Here is a 21,032-nt window from a genome sequence, read left to right on the forward strand (position 1 = left end):
TGACAGAGAACAACTGCTTCTTTGAATTCAGCCAGAGACTCTTGAGGGAACAGGCTCATCTTTACAACTGTGTCAATTAGGCAAACACTAAAAACTGCCTCCGTCCCTGGATGCTGATAATGTCAGGGAGAAAAGTGGCTGACACAATCCTGAAGATGGAATGAACGTGAGGAGACTCATTATCCACTACAGGAAGGATTTCCCCACTGCTTCCACTCTGGCCGGTGGCCACACAGAAGATGGTAGAGGAAGATCTGACTCTGAATTACCTTCATGTGTGTGGACGGACAAGCAATAGCTTGGAAAGTACTTTAAATTTGAGGGAAAACCCCAGAAAGCCAGCATGAGCACAAACGAATTTGGGAAACAGTACTGTACTGTATTTTGAAATAATATTCAGTATTTATCTGAAGCATCTATCTTATAATGGAGTCAAATTGAGAATTTCCTGAGGCTGGAAGATTGTAATCATCTGAGAAATCAGGAGTGACACAGGGGTTTAATTGCCAAGAATGATACACAGACTTGCCCACCTATTCCGATTGCATGATAGAAGCATTCTCATGGCAACTATACTTTCAGGTCAGTAAATGAAATGACAAGATGGTCTACGCCAATAGTGCACAAGAGGAACGAGGCCAAGAAGGTGCACAGACACGAATCTGGCAGTGGCACTCAAGTAATTATGGGCTTAGACCAATTCTCAAAGCCAGGCCGGAAGCTGAGCCACAATCCTTATGGGAACAGAGACTATGAAGGTAATTAGAAGAAAAAAGTTGGGGAAAGATATTTTACTTAAGAAAAAAACCAGCAAATCTAAAACTCTAAATATAACTCAGGATCTGCAGAGGGACCTTCAAGGTCCTCAAACATGTGTAAAACAGAACCGAGGGAGGAAGGGGCCACACACATCTTTCCAAGCTCAGTTTCAGAGCTGAGGTGCACGTGCAGGGCAGGGTGTCAGTCCCTCCCAGGTCCCTCGGCCTGGAAGGGCCCTGGCTGAAATCCATGTGACTTGTGAATGTCCAGGACAATGATCTCAGAGGGAATTTTGTAAGCACAGAACATTATTTCTTTTCCCTTGACTCTGCTTTCTAGTTTTCTTCTCCCTTGGCCATTGTTTAATTGCGTGGTTCAACTTTTTGAAGAATGGTGGGAAGTACTGTGTTAAGCAATGCTCTAAGAATGAAGCTCAGCTGCAACGACTGCCTTAGAAAAATTGGCCTCCCACATCTTTCAAACCAGGTGTAATTTTGATTAAAACAAAAGACAGATGGGATGGGGATTTAGCTCAGTGGTTCTGACGCCTGCCCCACAAGCCAAGGACCTGAGTTTGATCCCTAGTACCAAAACAAAAACAAAAACAAAAAACCCTACAGAAGACAGATACAAGAGGGAGAGTAGGTAGCCAGTTGTGTTCATCTCTGTCCATGCAGTGTCTGTGCCTAGCACACAGCAGGCACATCGCAGATGGTCACTCAAGCAAACTGGCCACCTTATCTAAACAGCGCTGTCTTCTGCTCTGTGTTCTGTTTCCAAGCAGAAGCCAGCAGTCATAACACTTGTGTGCTTTTGAGCAATCTTTTGTTGATCCTTATGAACCCATTAGTGAAAGCGATTAAATGACCAAATCTGGCACAAAATTATCCTGATGGAAGAGTGTCAGAGCTGAACATTAGTAAGGCCTTGTCAAGATATTAGCAAGGAACCAAGAAAAGTCACCCTAAAAGCAGATGTTAAAAAGCATGAAGATACCCAAGAAAGAGAGTTGGAATCATTTCCAACTCTTTCTTCATGATTAAGCAAAGAGCCTGTTACTAACATTAAACATCTGTACTATATATTGTCCAAGAGCTTTACAGTAATATTACTTATTAATCATACTACAGAGGAGAAAATAGATAAAATAATTAGATTTTTAAGAACAGACAACTCTTAATTCTCTCAGTATGATATAATTTTATAGGTCAAAACGATGCTTACACAGAATATTTAGTACAGTTTAAATTGTATTTCAGGAAGTATATGTCAACTGAAATTTAGGAAATATTTATAAGGTATGGATAAGTTCAGAGACAATCTCATATACAGGATATTTAAGTGAATAAATCCAGACAGAAACAAGTTTCAAAAACAAAATATTCTTTTAATAGTAAACACAGCTTAAAAAAAAATTAAAGTTAATGGACCGCCCCCCCCCACCCCCCACCCCCAACTGGGGATTACACCCAGGACCTTCACACTCAGATACCTCCTCAGCCCTTTTTCCTTTTTTTTTTTTTTTTTTTTTTCCCTTTTTCATTTTTACTTTGAGACAAGGTCTAAGTTGCTAAATTGCCCAGGCTGGTCTTGATCTTGTGATCTTTCTTTGCCTCATCCTCCCAGAAGGCTAGGATTACAGGTGTGCACCATGCAGATGAAACAGTTTTAAAGATCATGTTAAAAGCACAGATTCTGAAAAATTCTTCAGAAGCCTGCTAACATTTTGTCTCCCAGGAAAAAGAATCAATGTGAGAAAGTACTACGCTGGATCCAGTCTCACTAGCTGGTAAGATTCAATAAGCAGATGACAAAAAGGAAAATCCTTAGGCTTCATGGTGATCAGAAGGGAGGAGAATGGGTATCATCATGAACATACTTTAGGATACAGTTTAAAACGTTTAGATAAAGAGATAGGAAAGCTTCCTTGACATGAAACTCAGGCAGGATTGTAGCCAAATAGTTTACAAAATGTAATTTTATAGACTATATGTAGATAACTCAAGCAGATTTTAATTTAGAATATAGGTAATATTATAAATCACTGGGTAAAGGACTCTATAGTCAATAAATAGCTTTGTGAAAATTTTCCAGTTATTTGGAAAAAGTCTCAGTTTATATCTCTTACTGTGTCATTCCCCAAAATGATTCCTAGCACTAGGGTCAAAGATTTAAGTATTGAAAATAAAATCCCTATAGAAATAACTCAAGATAGAACAAAAGTAGATTTTATTTTGGTGCTGTGGATGAAGCCAAGGGCCTTGAATGTGCTAAACTTGCTCTACCAGAACCAACCACTAACCCCAATTATCGATTTTAAATACAGATAATGGCAAGAATCCATGGGTTCAAGTTATTAAATAATATGTACTAATGATCCTAAGGACTCTTTAAAAAATAAAAACAAAACTCTGCTAACAAATCCTATCCTAGTTTGTGAACCTTAGGTCTGGAGTACATGAGTTAAATTACGTAACATAATACTGGATAGGACAGCTTCATGGAATATTTAAAAACCTAGAATTTAGGATCGAGCTACTTTTCCTGAAACTTGACTACGATAAGAAGAACTTACCTGCAGCAAATGACAGCTTTGCATGACAAAGCTAAGTCCAGGAAATACTGTCGGACTCCAAAGGTTAAGGCATACTTGAGAGTCTTCCCATCAATTATAAGAGCAAAATCATTCTCTTTCCGAAGAGCATCCCCAAGGACAGTGCAGTGCCGACTGAGAGTTTCCCTTGTTCCCTGGAATATGAAGCAAAAGTTCATTAGCATTTATTCCATTTATTCTAAGACTCCTTCAGAATGTTTGGTAACTACATTTCTCATTTTTAGTGCTTTTTATCTTTCAAATTACTTTCACTTGCTTGGTTCTCATAATAGTCCCTTAGCTGAGAGTGGACAAAGGTTATCAGAAAACCTCTGTGGAAATAACACATCTGTTCCTAGCAAGGCTGGGACTGGACCGCAAGTTACCCATTCCTTGGCTGACTGAGGGCTTTGCTTGTTACTCTAACCACAATCACAATACTGCAAAAATATTTTCAGTAAATTACTTTGTTTAAAAAAAACACTCTTCTAATTTATGAACTAGTCAAAATTGGTTTGCTGTGAACCAAGGGGAAAAGTTGGGAAATATAATTTAAATAATTTATGGGTATTCTTTCAAAAGTACTCAGCACTATTGAAATTGAATTCCCAGGAACCAAGAAGAGGAAATGCAGGATTTGTAATCTCTTGCCACTTCAGGAATTGGCTTCTCTAACTTTAATCATGGTTTTGTGATGCTGTATTTTAGTGAGTAATGGTGACATATGCCTTGGTAATCTTGATGGATCAAATAAAAGGAGCACTTCCATCAATGAAGGGTTCATGTTTAGGTGCAATAAAAACCTTTAGTGACAAGGATAGCTTTGTTCACCTCAAATCTACAGAAGGAATGTATTAGTTTCCCTCTGTCAAGAACGGCTTTCCCAGCTCTTCAAAGGAAAAAGCTTCAAGATATTTAGTTTTTCACCCTAAATTCTATAGACTCTTCCTATAACCGGATGGCATCAACTGCCTGTCTCACGTAGCCCTATCATTATGAGGAAACATGACACAGGTTCTATATCAGGGAATACAAAGAATGTCTCCCTAATCCTTCAGTTGTTTATATGATGAGTAAGTATATAATAAAACAGCTATGATAAATATACAACATACTTATATTCATGGTAGATATAATTATTGTTTTAATTTAAGGTTGTAGTATGGTCATTTCACAGTTATTTCACTAAGAAGGCATCAGAGCCATAGTAATTGAAGTATTATATGGGGGATTTTTTGAAGGTGTTTCTGTCTTTGTATTTGGATATAGTTCAAGCCATGTCCCAGAATCTCAGAATCTGTTTATCAAGCTAATAGATCACGTTGTACTGTAAAGTAAGACTATCCCACCTTCCCAATACTGAAACTTAAATGAAGGGTCTCCCTGTTGTCCATTACCCTCAGTGACACTAAGGACCACCACATAGCAGAGTTCTTTAAAAAAATTTCTATTTGCACATCACATCAGGAGTAAGGAGCAGGTCTTACCTTTTTATTCTGACTGGACAAGGAGTTGAAAATGTCTATAAAATTCTGCAAGTAAAAGCTACTAATGACAATCTAGAACAGACTACACTGGAGTATCTTAAAAGCAAATTAATATGGATTAAACCAGCAAATAAGCAAGTCACTGAACTGATAAGAATGTAGGAAATTCATATTTAGCATGTGCTATATCCCAGGCAGAGTTTTAAGAGCTCTATGTGTGCATGCAACATTGTTTAATACTCACTTCAACCCTGAGCACAGGCACTTATCATCTCCATTCCTCCATTCGGCAGATGAGGAAGATGAGACAGTGCTAGTTTTCTTGCTCAAGGATACATGGCTACTAAGTCATGAAATCAAACTCAGACTTAAATTTCTGTGCATTTATCTTTTTCTATGCAAATCAGCAAAAAGAATCGAACTTCCAAAGCTCTGGGCAGAGTGAGTTACACATGCAATGCCCATATCATTCTTTTTGCCGTGCCCCCATGGCCCTCATCATCAGCCTCTCATCAGAGCATTCTCTTTGTAAAACAAATTTCAAACATAAATCATGTCTCTTCTTGCTCTGCAATCTTTCCAGGGCTTCCTATTGTGGACATGAAGTCCATACTTCTTAAAAGGAGAAAGATTTACATAATCTCCAGAACTGATAACCAAATTCATCAATGTAACAGGAGACAAAATCAACACAAAAATCAATAGCCTTCCTGTATGCCAATAATAAACTCACTGAGAAAGAAATTCAATCTCTGGTACCATAAAAAAAAAAAAAGGAAAAGAAAAAGGAGAAAGAAATTAGAACAACAATACCATTCACAATAGCACCAAGAAAAATTAAATATGTAGGAATTAACCTAACCAATGAAGTGAAAGATCTCTACAATGAAAACTACAGTAATTTGAAAAAGGAGATTAAAGAGGTATCAGAAAATGGAAAGTTATTCCGTGTTCCTGGATAGGAAGAACAAATATTGTCAAAATGGCCATACTTCCAAAACTGATGTATAGATTTAACACAATCCTTAGTCAGGTATTCCTGACAGAACTACAGAAAACAATCCTAAAATACATATGGAACCAGAAAATACTCAAGAGTAGCAAAAGCAATCCGGGACCAACAAGAGCAAAGTGAGAAGTATAACAATGCCTGACTTCAGGTCATACTACAAAGCGACAGTGATAAAAATAGCATGGTATTGGCACAAAAACAGACATGTGGATCAATGGAACAGAAGATTCAAGGAAATCCCAAACACATTTAGCTATCTGATATTTGACAAAGGGGTCAAAAACATACATTGGAGGAAAGATAGTCTCTTTAGCAAATGGTGCTGGGAAAACTGGCTATCTATACTAGAATATTGAAGGTAGGCCCATATATTTCACCATGTACTAAACTAAAATCAAAATAGATCAAAGCTCTAAATATTAAAACAGAAATACTTAACCCACTAGAAGATAAAAAAGGCAAAACTCTTGAAGTCATATTGTAGGCCAGGACTTTCTGAACAGAACTCAAATTGCACAAGAAATAACAGCAAGAGCCAACAAATGGGATTCTATCAAATTAAAAAGCTTCTGCATAGCCAAGGAAACAATCAACAGGGTGAAGAGACAACCTACAAAATGGGAAAAAGTTTCTGACAGCTATTACTCAGACAAAGGACTATTATCTAGAATATATAAAGAACTCAGAAAAATTTAAGACATCCCAAAATAAAAGACTCAATAAAAAATAGGTATCTGAAATGAACAGACATTTCTCAGAAGAAGTGCAAATGGCCAATAACATATAAAAAAATGTTCAACATCTCTGGCCATTACAGAAATGCAAATTAAAACAATACTAAAATTTCATCTTATGCCAGAAAGAATGGCTATCATCCAGAAATCAAATAATAACAAATGCTGGTATGGCTTCAGTGAAAAAGGAACCCTTCTACATTGCTGGTAGGAATGGAAATGAGTACAACCATTATGGAAATCAATATGGAGATTTCTTAAAAAACTAAAAATAGAAATTACATTTGACTCAGCTATTCCACTTCTAGATATCCTTCCAAAAGAGATAAAGACATTACATTACAGTGATACATGCATATACATGTTTATAGAAGCACAATTCTATGACCTTGGAAGCTGCTTATATATCCATCAACAGATGAATGAGTAAAGAAAATTCAGTATCTATACATAATGAAACACTATTCGGCTACAATGAAGGATAAATTTGAGACATTTGTCGGAAAATGGATATACAGTACCTTGAAAACAATGTTAAGTGAAATAATTCAGACACATAAGCTTAAATACCATCTGGTTTCTCTCATTTGAGTAATCCAAAATACAAATAAAGAGCAAAATAAAAAACTGATTAAAGGAAAGAGGGAGCCAGTTCTTTTGCAAATGGGAAGGGGACCAAAAGACAGAGGGTGAGGAGAGGTAGGAGGGGAAAGGGACGTAGAAAGATTTAAGATACAGCATGTACATGTACCAACTACTCACAATGAATGTAATCATTTTATGTCACAAAGATGAACTAAAAATATAGTAACAGTAATAATGAAAATGGGGAAAGGAGACCTAGAGAGGGAGGGAGGGAGGTGGGTGGGGAAAGAAGGGAAACAAAAAGAATCAATATATGTTACATACATGTACCTGTGCCCTAAGACGAAAGTAAACATTATGTACAGCAAAATGTACCAATAACACAAAATAAACTCCTTATTAAGGCTTTCCACATTCTAAGCCTATACAGCTTTTTTTCACAGCTCCATTCCCAACCCTGACTCCTGCATTTCCTTTCCTGTGGAATGACATGGGGAGGGCTGTTCCATGATGCTCCCGGGCCGGCATGGAGCTACTTAGGGTAACTCTGGTCTGTGCTAGCAAGATCCTCAGTTCCGTGAGGGGAGAGACCTTCACTAAGCTGCTTCCCAGCAACACAGTGCCTGCGAGCACAAACGCCCAGGAAATACATTCTTATTGAGTGAGAGCACTGCTAAATTCTGATTTTATTCTACTGGCAGCATTCTATTTCCCCTTTGTTATCACTTCTAATTAGAGTGAGACAGAGAGACAGGGACAGTGACAGAGGAGACACACACACACACAGAGAAAACGAGAATGAATATGAGAGTCTTCTCCTTTTTGCTCCCTAGATTTCTAGAGAACAAATAATCTGTCCTTCAAGTCTTTCAAATAAAGCCACTGCTCACTATACTGTCCCTGTATTATTATTATTTTTAAAGTTATTGCCCAAGTGACTTCTGAGGTGAAAACCTGACAGGAAAACTGAGAAAGACCCTAGGAAGACTTGGAGTTTCATTAAAGGTCTACTGCAAAGCAAGACTAGAAGCCCAGTAAAGCCTGGCACTGTGAACGCCCTCATTAACCACCAACCTGTGGGCACATGCCAGTCCCCACATCCCTCCTTCCTCAGGCATTCTCAACACCTTAGGATTTGTTGAAAACTCTCTTATTTGTGGCATCAGTAACCCTGGGTTTCCTTGGTGACTATCACAGATTTGCAGCAAATTGAGAGGTGCCAGAGAGGGAACATTTCAAGAGGTGAGTGAAAAACTCCCCACAGTGAATTCTCATCAGCCCACGGAGGGTGCAAGGTAACAACAACCAAGCTGCAAACATTTGCTTATTTTATAATTGTCTTTTAGAAGTTGCTCTGTTGTTGGCTGAGTGCTACAAGTTACAAGTTATATTTTATCCTTATTTATTGCTGGGAGTATTTTAAAATTCTTGTGTTTATGAAAGTTGATTCCTTCTCCCCTGAGCCTGGAGAGCCATACTTTATGCCTATATTGCATTGAAGCTTATCTCCTGTAACTAAAGATGAAATTTACTACCGTATTAGCTGCTGCTTTGTTTTTGCTTTGGCTACTGAAGGGGGGAAATGTGTAAACATTTAAACTTAGTGACATGTGAAGGTGAAAATACAGAAATGAGAAGCTAACTCAGAAAAAGGATCAAAGACCACATAGCACAACATAATAAAAGGTTTGTATTGTATCTCCTTATTCTGCACAGTTTAATTTGTGGGCCAAAAGGAAGGGAGCATCAGAGACATTTTCAATTAAAGGCAATCTGGAAGGACAAACAGGGAAGGGGACAAAGGGACAAAGGAAAGGCCAGGGTTCAGATGGAGGGAGCCTGGGGGAAAGCGGGGCTCCTGTGCCCCTCTCCCAGCTGCCACCCCTGGGGTCATTCAGGTCTCACCATTCCAGTCTGCTCTTCCCCAAGCTCAGCACTGCATCCAGCCAAGTGCTCAAGGGAAATCCTCCACCGCAGAGGCTCCTACCTGGCTTTCCTGCCTTGACAGTCCAGGATTTTGGCCACAACCAATACCATTACTTGGTTTTCAGTCTTGATAACACAGAAAAGAAAAAGCTCTCTCTATTTCCTTGTGTGACCACTATAGGATAGTTTTCTACTACCTGTAAAACTCTTATATAATCCTGGATACTATGAATTAGAATAAAAAACATTAATTAGCTTTTTTTGAAAAAATAGAAATGGAGGACAAAAGAAATTATGATCTGACATCTACTTCTGCCACAAGTAATAGAAATTGTCTAATGAGTGTGGTAGAATGAATACCTAGACTAGCAACTTCGGGAGCAAGCCACATTTTAAACAGTGGGGCAAGGAGAAATAAACATTGGGTTTACAGGAAACCCAATAAATTGGGGAGGTGAGGGAAGGGAGGAGGTGAGAAAAAGCAAGAGAAAGAAAAGGGAAAGAAAAGGGGATGGAGAGAAAAGAAAGAGAGGGAGAGAAGGGAGAAAAAGGAGAGAAGAGAAAGAGGGAGGGAGAGGGAGAGGAAGAGATGAAAAGATGTCTGGCCGATAATTAAGTCTAGCAGCCTTACACAAATAACTGCAACCATAAGACCTTCATGAAGTCCTACTTGAATCTTTAGGGCTCAACCTGGAAAAACAGATAACATGTTCACAGAACACCCTCCAATAAAATAAAATAGCAGCAATCTCTGAGAAATCAGAGACCAGCAGCTTTGTGGCAATCCTTTTCATTGTGTTTACATGTCCTATAAGAAAGAAACCCTTGATAAAAATCACAGGGGACACCCTAGACAATGAAATCTGACAGTTTTGTAGTGAAATACATCCGAAGCCCTAATTTGTTTGGAAAGTATCACAGTATGCAAGTTGTCATTTTCATTTTGGCAAAATGCTACTTGGAACAGTCTGAAGAACCCAGAGGCCAGATGTGCAGAGAACATGTCAGGCCACTAAAGAACGGTGTTTTTGATGGCCCAAAATATAATGTTGCAGAAAGCACCTGCATAAAAATGGCCCCTTGCAGCTTCTAGCCTTTTGTTTCTTTCCTGATTCTTTTCAGAGGTCTATAGGAAAGACATCTTTACTTAGGAATAAATCCAAGGAACATCCTCGGCAAGAATGGGGAAATATCCCTAAGGAAAGGGAAGGAAAAGCCTCTATTCAGCTAGAAGACAGGCAGCCAAGGGTTCAGAGGTGAAGGATATGGATGAATAGTCCAAAAGGCAACAGCTAATGGTAGCGGCTGCCACACCTTGCGTTGGGGCCTTAGTTACTCCCCTTGCAGTGACAGTAACTAATATGTGATCACTCATACATATCCCAGAGGGCATCAGTCAGCAAGGCTAAGCCAAACACAAAAGTTAAAGGAAAAAGGCATATGTACAGTTATTTATTTAAAGCGTATTTTGGTATTTAGGTAAAATAAAATAAGTACCCAGCCTTTACACTTCATAGGAATCTACGAAACATATTTGGATCAAATGATAAAATTACATTTCTCCTAGGATTGGCGGAGATTTACTTTGGTTTGCTAGAGATTTACCTTATAAAACCTACAAGTTAATTTAAAATGTCAGATATATATCTTAAACGAACACCTATTTTATTAGCTGTTTTGGTGGCTGTGGCCCCACCTCATAATCATCATTTAAGACTAGGAGTATTTACAAATTTATGGTCAAATGTTTCATTGTTTCTTTACTTTCACAGTCTCCTAATGTTCACACCCTAAAATTATGAATTAACAGAACATTCCAAGAACATTCTTAGTAATATATTATGACCATTTCAAGTATGGACAGCATTAGCACGTTCCTAAAGAGTGAATTACGACTCCCATAACAGCAACCTGGATAAACCATCGGTTATTACTTATTTTTCTACAATGTGTTATTAGTTCAGTGGACATTACATACACTCCAATGCAATATATATATATATATATATATATATATATATATACCACTCTTCCAACTACTACAAGTGTTAGGAAAAGCACATACCCCTTGAGAGTGGAAAGAAACTTCATTTAGACATACAACTGGTCCATTTTGTATAGATCCCAGTCAGATCACTAGTTCTCTTTGATACAGTTTTTACCCAAAAAGTTTTGGTGTTTCTAAATTCCTAGCCTAAACTACAACATAACATTTGAAAATATATCCATATAGATCCAAACCAATATAAAATACTTTTTCCAAAATGAGTAAGGGCAGATAGAAGGTGAAGTCATTAAAAATGCATGGTCAGAGAGACTCCCCAAAACAACTTAGTGGATGGCAGACAAATGTGCCATGTATATATAAGAAAAGGAAAGAGACAAAAAAAAAAATCCATGCTTTGCTGATACACAGGAGTTTTCTAGGGTGGGGGCAGATGTAAAGCACCATAATTGAGAAAATGGTCCAATCTTTCAGAAGAGTCATGTCATCCAATAAAGGTCAAGGGTCACAAAATGGAAGCAGGTAAGAACAGGGAATTATATCACTGGGTAAATTGCTTCTGGCTCCTCAGCAGAGGTTTGGGATTTGGGATTATGATAGGTTCCATCAGGCAAATAATTCTTCAAAAGACACCTAGTCTCACTTGAGCTATAAGAGAGAGAAAAGCAGAGAAGTGTGGAATCTATGTCCAGTCTGTGTTTCAGCATTAAGGGGGTGGTATGTGGCAAAGAAAAGCAAATCCAGGGAAAGGAAGGAAGAATGAGGTAGGGGATATAATTATATAATTTAAATAGTTTTGTGGATAAAGGCTTTTACCAAAGCACTCACAGTAATTATTTCAAACCACCACAGAAAATCTCCTAAACACTTATTTTGAGTTTGGTATTAAATATTCTCTAGTGGTGGCTGTGATTCAAATGCAAAAGGAAGCATTCTGGGAGGAACTGGGTCGGCAGACATCCAGTCTCTTCCACTGCCTGCAATTCAGCCAGGAAGAGGTTGCTCAGAATATACAACTGGTTTTCTGAAAATAAGCAAATTACTAAATCAATGGTTTAGAGAAGGTAACAACTGGGGCCTGTGAGAAACTGTTCTCCAGAACCACAGAGAAAGCTAATGTTGGGCTTTCTTAATGATGTGAATTAATTAATGCTGGAATTCAGAAGAATCATTATCTGTTATATCTTGTCAGTGTGGATCCCAAATCCATACTATTTCCATTATTTTGTGTATGCACTCAAAATCTATGTATAGTTAGGTGGGTAAAACTAAGTGTAAGGTCTTTCTTGAATTCTGTAATTACAAGATGCCTGGACAACACATTTTGCAAAATATTGCTGCTCTTTCAGTTGCTCTGTGGTGGTGAGCCTGGAAAGGGGCAGGAAAGGAGGAGAAAGGGGGTTAATAAAACAAGCTGGGAAAGCCTTGGGAATGCCTGAGAATGCTTCCTCCTGTGATTGAGGCATTTTGTCACTAAAGGAGATGTGGCTACTTAGTATATGTGCTGCCAAAGCGAGTACAAGATGTGGCTACTTAAAAGCAAAACTAAACAAAAACATAGCTCTGGACTTGGAGCAATTGAGGTAGAACTTCAGGATCCTGCACTCTGGCTAACCATGTGAACTTGAACTCTCCATTTGTAACTGGGACAAAATGCCAGCCCTAAAGGAGCAGAGAATTAAGCATGCTCATAAACTTGGCACCCAGTAGGTTTCCTATAGACTGTCTTTTTTAGGGTTGTACTGACTCATCAAAGGTATGGGTTGGAAAGATGCAAAGAAGGCACAAGGCATGGGTTGCTCCCCTCAGAAATGTCAACAAGCTTAGGGGGTCAATGGCAAGAGGCAGAATGGTTAGAAAAGCACTTATCTGTAATTCTAGGTCTCAGGGAAGAGTTCAGATATTCAGCCAAAACGAGGTAAAGAATACTTAGGCTTGGGGTGGAAAAATTTCTCAGAACAAAAAACTATGAATCTGTGAACAACTTCACTTAGAGTTCCGCACACGAGCTGGCTCACTGAACTGTTTACCAAAAGGGGACACATTTGGTTCCATGAGACGAAACAATGGGTTGAATGGAACTTTCCTCAACCACATACTTTGGTTTGCAGCAGACAGGGTCTTAAGTTACAGGACAGGAAAACAGATTATTTGTTCAAATGTTACTATTTCTTTTAAATAACCTACTTCTCTCAAAGGTAATGCAGTTGGCTTTCTTCATGGAGGACTACTTGGAGTAAGCAGGATCCCAGGTGTGGTTTGAACAATCTTCCTACCCTAGGACATTCAGAAAATTATTTTTGCTTCTGATAGGGAAACATCAACACCTTAAAAGTTAAACTAAGATTTTAAGATTTCAAACCCCAAAGCAGAGACAGCTTTGCTAACGGGAAAAGAAAATCCATAGTGTTGAAGCACCAATGCTGGCAGTGGAGGAGAACTCTGTGGTTTAAAGCCTGCCTAAACTATTTTTCAAAGCAATACAAAGTATATTGTATTAGACTCAGGGGAAGTATCAAAACAAAACCTGAAGTAGCCCACATTCTTTTTCGCCTTCTTTTTTTCTGGAATCAAGTCAATATCTTGCTTATTCTGGACTTCTTTCAGAAGCTATTCAACGGTGGCTGGTTCCCCAAACAGTGAGGTTTGTCTGTATAATGCATAGAAATTGGTCTTAAAAGGGTACAGATGACAATTTTAGCATTTATGTCCTGAATGTCCTATAACTTATAGTAGAAGCTTACATGGTGTCAGAATGTCAAGTTCAGCTAGAATAAATTAGCAATTCCATAATGGGATTTCTTTTACTATGGTGTTAAAAAAGACATATTTTAATGCTTGTTAACTTAATATTTAATGTGGCTAATAATTCATCTTCTGTAAAATATATCAGTGAGGGGGAAACATATTCATAATCAAACCTATGGCTGGTATGAGGCCATATTCTCAAATTAAGTAAAGAAATTTATGTAATTTAAAAACAGGGCAGCCATTGGAAGTCAAAGCCAGTACCTGCTTCTAAATATTTGTACTATTTTATTTAATCCTCATAGCATCACCCCTGGAAGATGGATATTTTCATTACTCTTGTTTTACAATTATGACACTGAGGGCAAGAAAAACTTACTTGTATATTACATTCTGGAATCCAGTGACTTAGCTGCATCTCCTAGTGACACTTGGCTATTTGTGTTTGGTCAAGGTACCCTTTTCTAGATTCCTCACCTATAAAACAGGCATACTAGTAATCTTCCCATTAACATTTTTGGGTGCAAATGCAATTGTCCCTGTAGAGTCCTTAGTTTAATGGCTGCTATAATAAAATAGAAAGCACTTGATAAATGTAAGCTATCGATTTTGTTATGAGTAGAACCAACAATACATAGTCTTGCAGAGGTGGCAAACTCCCTTTCTCACAGAAAGCCAGAAAGTTGTACTTCCCTGTGGGATAGATGATTTATTACTTCCAATACTTCAGTGGTGGCTCCTCACCAGGATGAATGTGAATGTCAACAGCAGAGACAGTCTAGGGAAACCAGATGAGCAGAAGGAGAGGCGGGCAGGGCTTGTCAGGAGTTAAACTTGGGAACACTAGAAGCCTTTGACTTTGCACCTATATACATCTGCTCCTTTAAGCCACGCAGTGAATGGATTAAGAAATGATGGGCCCTCATATCTATTCTGAACTTGACAGATGAAGCAGTGGCAAAATCCCAAGCTCTCTCAATGAGAGAGGTCTTCAGGATTTTTCTATTATGTAGAAACTTAGATCAAATCAATGCAAAATGTTCGAGTTTCCTGATTTCCAGAGATTCACAGAATTGGTAGATTATAAGGGACTAGGGTAATAGCATACTCATATTTCTTAACAGTGCACAGACTCAATCCTTGTGGAACTGCTGTAGTGCATTTTGAAAGACTTTAATTAGGATTTAGAAGTTAAAGACATGTCACAGAATGAAATCCTCCAATTCTGAGGTCATAGTTTAGATGTTTACAGTTTTAATGGAAAGCATTTGAACAAATTCTTTTATGACACACTGAAATATATAAAAGAGATGAAAAAAGGGTGCCCTGGCTATAGGTTATTAAGTAGAAGGAGTCTCTGAGAATTTTGTGGGATACTTCCTAGGCACTGCCATAGAGTTAGGGAAGATGTATAATATATCCATCAAACCAGTATTTTGAAATTCCCTCTTTGGTAGACACAGTAGACATTTACGGAAATGTCTTGCATCAAGAGGATAATTAGAACTCCTAATAAAGTGGTTCGAAGCAGTATGACAAAAAATAACCCATACAAATTATCTAAATGATCTGTTGATTACGAACATGTACTAGGTTTTGATAAACTTTAGATGAGTCTTAAAGACACGTATCCATGAAATTCTTACTTTCTAAATTAAAAAAAAATCCAAGGTTTCTACCTAAGAAACTCTTGTTGACACAAGATTTTATAAATGGTGGGTACCTGGGTGACAACATCCTGCTTCGCTCTAGGGCAGCAACCAGCAGGGGGCGCTGCTCTTACAGTGAAAGCAGGTGGGAGTTAAAGGAAGCAGACAAACCTGTCAGTTTCCCCATCAGGTCTGCAGATTTACACTGTATCTTCAACTACAGTTTGACTTTATGCATTTACTTAAAAGGTTTCAAAAAATGCTAAGGAGCCTTTATGTTGGCTTAAAAAAATGCTGAGGAGCCTTTATGTTGGTGAAAGGAAAATCACACTGAAACTCAAAAAGAGAAAGTTAGAAATCCCAGTGGCATTTTTGAGTGATGGTCTACTTTATGAGAGACAAAGACTTCCATTAGCAAGATCACTAGCAGAAAGAACTTACTATGTGAAATTTTAAGATCCTCAAATATGATACTTTAAATCCAGCTTAAGAAAAAGAGATTTATCTTTTCAATTTTAACAGCACTGTATTAGGGATAAGATTTTACTAGAAAATGTGAAGAGTTGATAGCAAAATGCATCACTCACATAACAGAGAACCCACAGTTATAACTCACTACCTTGGGAAAAAAGATGGAAGAACAATTTAGTTTTTAAAACAAGAACGATCACTATGCAAAATAAGTTTGGAAGAGTATTCTTTCTACACAATTTCATAACAACTCTTTTTAACACACACCATGCATGGACTGTGCTAACCATGTCAAACCTATGTCAAAGATAACATTCTCTTTATAGATAGGGATATTCTGGCTCAGGAAAACTAATTTTAAGTTTTTTAAGGCCCCACAGTCAGGAGGGGGCAGAATCGTGCTCTTAAGCACTATATTGTGTCAGAGAGTAATTTGAGTACATTTGTTAAAGTTATCACTTGAAAAAACATGCACTCACAATTTATTTCCTAAGCCATTATGTTCCTAAATTTATTGCTTGCTAATTATTCTTTGTGCTCATGGAGTAATAATCCTGTATCTTCTTATTATCTATCAGTACAATTTGAACACAGATAGGATGCTTTTCTTCTCTAGGGCAATGAAGAAACAAAGAATGATTTACCTAAAGGCATTCTACCACTTATGATTTCCCTGAAATCACAGCTATGGCTTTTATGACACAAGATCAGAAGGCACTATGCAAAGTGATGTTTCCTCTCCTGCTGAGAAACAAATGAGTGAGTGCTGGCGGGTCTGACCCCAAACAGTCAGATTTGTAAAGTCACTACTTAACTCCCTGGGAGAAAAACCTTCCCCAGACAGCAGTGCTACAATGCTTGCCAGCAAGGAGCTGGACAAATTTGTGTTAATCCACTCAGCTACAGTGGCTGTCTTCAAACTGCCACTTGAATTAGTAAGGAGACTGTTAACCACTCTCCTTTAAAAATATCAGATATGATGAATTACTACTAAACTTAAAACTGATGTACATCTTTTTTAAAAAAGTAATTCCTTAATTTAAAATTTTGGAGTATCTTGCTTCTCAAATATTTATAGCGCACTTACTATATGGCAGGTAATTTTATGAGCACTTAGAAAGAATAAACCATAGTTGCTGCTTTCACTGAAATCATGTATTCACTGGACACTTCTAAGTTTGCTCCAGAAGAAACAGGTAGTGCAAATACCTTGTAGGTGTTTATTAATTTTGAGTTACCACTTTAGAAATCTCAAAAAGAAAAATAAATGCCACTGTCTTGAATATTACACTGAATATTTTTGGTATTTCACTTTTTTTTGAGGTTACTATTTCCTTTGACACTTAAACACTTGAAGGACATGTTTGTGCAAGAACTGGAAAAAAATGATGAGCAGAATAAAATAAAAGAAGCAATGCTTCTACACTGTACAGAAGGTGGAAAGCCTAAATCTAGACAAAAAGCATCCCATGTCAAATTGGGCATGGCCTGTCCTACTTTGGTTTCAACATCACAGGTCTTATTCTTTGATTTTTTTTTCAGTATAAGAAAAAACCATGCACCCACATGTGACCCATGTTACTGACAAAAAAATAAGGAAGATGGAAATATTTCCACTGCAGTTTTCACAATGCAGTGTCCCAGTTCTGGGACCTTCGATGGCTCTTTCTTCAGGGACCATTTGGGATAAGTCTTTGAATTTCTCTCACACCGTATCAGTGACATCAATGTCCCCACTCCCTCTTACCTAACTCTTTTCCTGATCCCATGTCTGCAATCCACACCTCCCCACCTTTCCAAGGTGGCGGGGGGTGGGGAGCTCATCTCTGTATAACTGTTCCAGCAAAGCACATCTCTTATGCACAAAGCTGATGAAGGGGCTTCCCTTCCTCTGTTGGCAAGTCCTCTAACCTGGCCCACCACATCTGGCCTGAGACACCTTTCCAGTTTTAACCCTGTCATTTCTTTGTAGGTACCTTACAAATACCATGCTACTATAAAAAACAATTATATAGCTTCATATATACAGATCATTTGCTAAGATACAGTAAGTGAGAAAAGCGGAGTATATAAGGTACTATTTCATAACAAAGGGTATGCATTAGACACATGTGACTTAGACACAGCAGAATAGCTCTGGCCAAGCACATATAGTTAGGGACCAGTCACCATCCCTATGGAGGTACCTGGGCAGCCCAGATACAAAGGGGAGACTCATTTTCTACCACCTGAACTTTTTCCCTTCTTGTAAGTTAAATATTAATTAGGTGCCTATATTTATTCAAATAAAAATACTTAAAAATTATAACTTTATATGCAAGTTCAATGTTCCTCTTTTGAAGCCTTGAACTTACTTGCAAGAATTTTCTGCTGCAAGTACTCCTCCTTACTCAGTGACTCATCTCTATCTAACCAGGTGCCACTTTCTTTATAAATGTTTTTCTAAACTTCACAATATTTCCATAGCAAACTATGTGTCTCACTTACATACATGTTTGGTACTGTTGTTTATATACATGTTACTTTACTTATTATGTGTAAGCTTTTAGAGGGCAGGGCTGTGTTAGTCATAATTTTTCACAAGATAGTAACTTGGATATACTAGCTCAAAATTAATACACACAGCATGGAGGACGGAGACAACTGTAAGCTCTAAGGGTGCACAGCACACACTGTAATTGTTTAGTGGTGTGTTCTCAGTGCATGCTGAATGAACGACAAAGGAAGATTTCCACCCATTCACTGGAGTTTTTTGGTTTGTGTTTCAGGGATTAAAAACACAAAAGTACTTGTTCAACCAAAAGTACATATTTAATAATTTAAGGCAATAAAGAACTTACATAGTTGCAAAATCATTTACTATTCTTTAAGTTAACTAGTTGCTCAAAGATGTCACAGAAAGGGAAATATATCAGAGGATTATTTTGAGGACGAATAATCAAGAGACAGACTGTCATTGAGATTTAACATCTTAAGTCAAATAAAGCTCACTGCCCACATCAATCACTTCTTCACCATCCCTCTACGTAGCTGGCCTCTCAGCTTCACCGACTTCCCTACTTATCAGTTTTTTTCTGATCTGCTCTTGGTTGCACAATGACTATTTCAAGCAGTGTATAATCATCACTTCTGCTCTGTCTCCCACCTTAAATTATAAATAGTCACCCTAATTTTAAAGTATTTATAGGTCATTTGACCTGTATTTATTTTGTTAGATTCTATTTTATACTGTATTCCTAATAAATCTTTATTCTTTCCCAAATATAATATCAAGTGATCATAACCATGAAAAAGACATCCTAGGAATTTATATTTTAATCCCAGAAGCTATGATATTAAAAACCAAAACATAATAACAAAACAACAAGCCTTTCCTATTAACAGTGTTTTTTTGTGTGTGTTGTTTAATAGCTTTCACAATTTTTAATGAAGAAAAATATATATTAACACTGGAAGCTAAAGCCCACATAAAATGCTTAATAGATAAAACAAAATACCCAAATATGAACAAGTTGTGGTCCATCAGCAAGCTCCTGACATAATGCTTTGTAAAGCAGCCTTTCACTTTCTCAATATTAAGGAAATCATTTGGTAATTTCTTTTTGCTAACACAAGTATAAAGCTTGAATCAGTTTCATCAATGTTGTTCAAAATTGTAGATTATGGTAAAGAAGAAAAATAGTATGGAAAAATGTTTAAGTGCTTTTCAGTTTTGTTTTGGTTGAGTTCTACTGGATTTGAATATTATTACAGTTTTTTTTCCCCTTGCATTGTTCTTCTTTGAATGGTTTTAATTTTTGTATGTGTGTGTGTTTGATAATAAAGTTTAAAAAAAAAGAAGAAAAATAGTGACAAAGTATCTTTTAACTTCATGAAAATAGGTTCATAGCAATCTGAATAAAAAATAAAATACTGCAGGATGATTAAACTAAAAGAGGAGGTTTGGAAAAATAGTTTTACTTACATCTAGAGAGCCTTCATTTATAACAATCATTCCCATGTTTTTCTTCAAAAGTTTGCAGGAGTGTCCTATGTACAAACAGAGTAAATGGATATAATCACTTTTTCCAGAGAAATGAAGATGTTAAAGCAATAATATTATCAAAGTGTCTGAAGCGAACTTATCAGGAGTGATGGTAATCACTTGTTTTCCAGGTCTACAGGAAGTTAACCATGAAATGATCTTTTGTAAATGGAAAAGCAACCAAGGGATGGAGGGAGGGGAAGGGGAGGGGATGTAAAAAGAATTAAGATGTGTTATGTACAGGTACCAACTCAGCCATGATGAATGTCATCATTATATACTGAAACATACACTAATAAAAAAGTAAAAATTGTTTCTTTCTTTTTTTTTTGGTACCGGGGATCGAACTTCTGAGGCTAAATCCCTGGCCCAAAAAAGTAAAAATTTGAAAAAAAAGAACAAGGAGAGTGAAATAAAGGTGCAAGCACATGTCTTGGTAAAACAATTTGAAAGGTTCTTGGTTGTCAGAGAAGGACATGATACAAGGCCATCCTTTGAGGCTGTCTCGATCAACAACATGGAAAGACGTTAGGAGTCCTCTCTGTCCTCAAAGCTGACAAACACATACAGATACCCTTTTTGATGACCAACATGAAGAGCAAAGGTGGGTCAATGGTTGTTTCTAGAGATGTATGCCAGGGGATTAGGACGACTACTGCTTGGATCCTCTGATCCTCCACCATTCCCTGACCTGAAAGGTCACAACATCCTTTCCTTGTCTGCATTCTCTTGATTTGTTGCACTCACTGCATGGCAAAAATCTCTCCATTGTTAAATACAACTCTGGCTTTTCTCCACCAGCTTGCTAAAGCTGAATGTGGCTGGAGAAAAACCGGTGAGCCTGCTGACTAGATTAAAAAATATAACCATCTGCCTCACAAGCGCAAGGTCCCGAGTTCGATCCCCGGTACCAAAATAAATAAATAAATAAATAAATAAATAAATAAATAAAGGTACAAAAAATATAACCATCTATACTCCCTCCCTTTGTGATCTCACTCCATTTCATGGTTTTAACTGTTATCTAAGTGTCTATCAT

General features: G+C 37.5%; 1 protein-coding gene across 7 annotated transcripts in view; it reads right to left on the minus strand.

The window, feature by feature from the left end:
- Atp8a1 (ATPase phospholipid transporting 8A1) overlaps positions 1-21,032 on the minus strand; it is a 218,659-nt gene that overhangs the window by 56,946 nt on the left and 140,681 nt on the right. For all 7 annotated transcript variants that reach the window (XM_087187535.1, XM_004849787.4, XM_004849790.4 and 4 more), the window contains 2 exons: positions 19,934-19,998; positions 3,335-3,507 (listed from right to left, as the gene is read on the minus strand). In XM_087187535.1, coding sequence (XP_087043661.1) covers positions 3,335-3,507; positions 19,934-19,998 — 238 coding nt within the window. The remainder of the gene's footprint in view (positions 1-3,334; positions 3,508-19,933; positions 19,999-21,032) is intronic.

This window comes from Heterocephalus glaber, unplaced genomic scaffold (assembly GCF_053883595.1).
Source record: "Heterocephalus glaber isolate CG9 unplaced genomic scaffold, H.glaber_assembly_v1.0 deba00001509, whole genome shotgun sequence".
NCBI classification, from domain to species: domain Eukaryota; kingdom Metazoa; phylum Chordata; class Mammalia; order Rodentia; family Bathyergidae; genus Heterocephalus; species Heterocephalus glaber.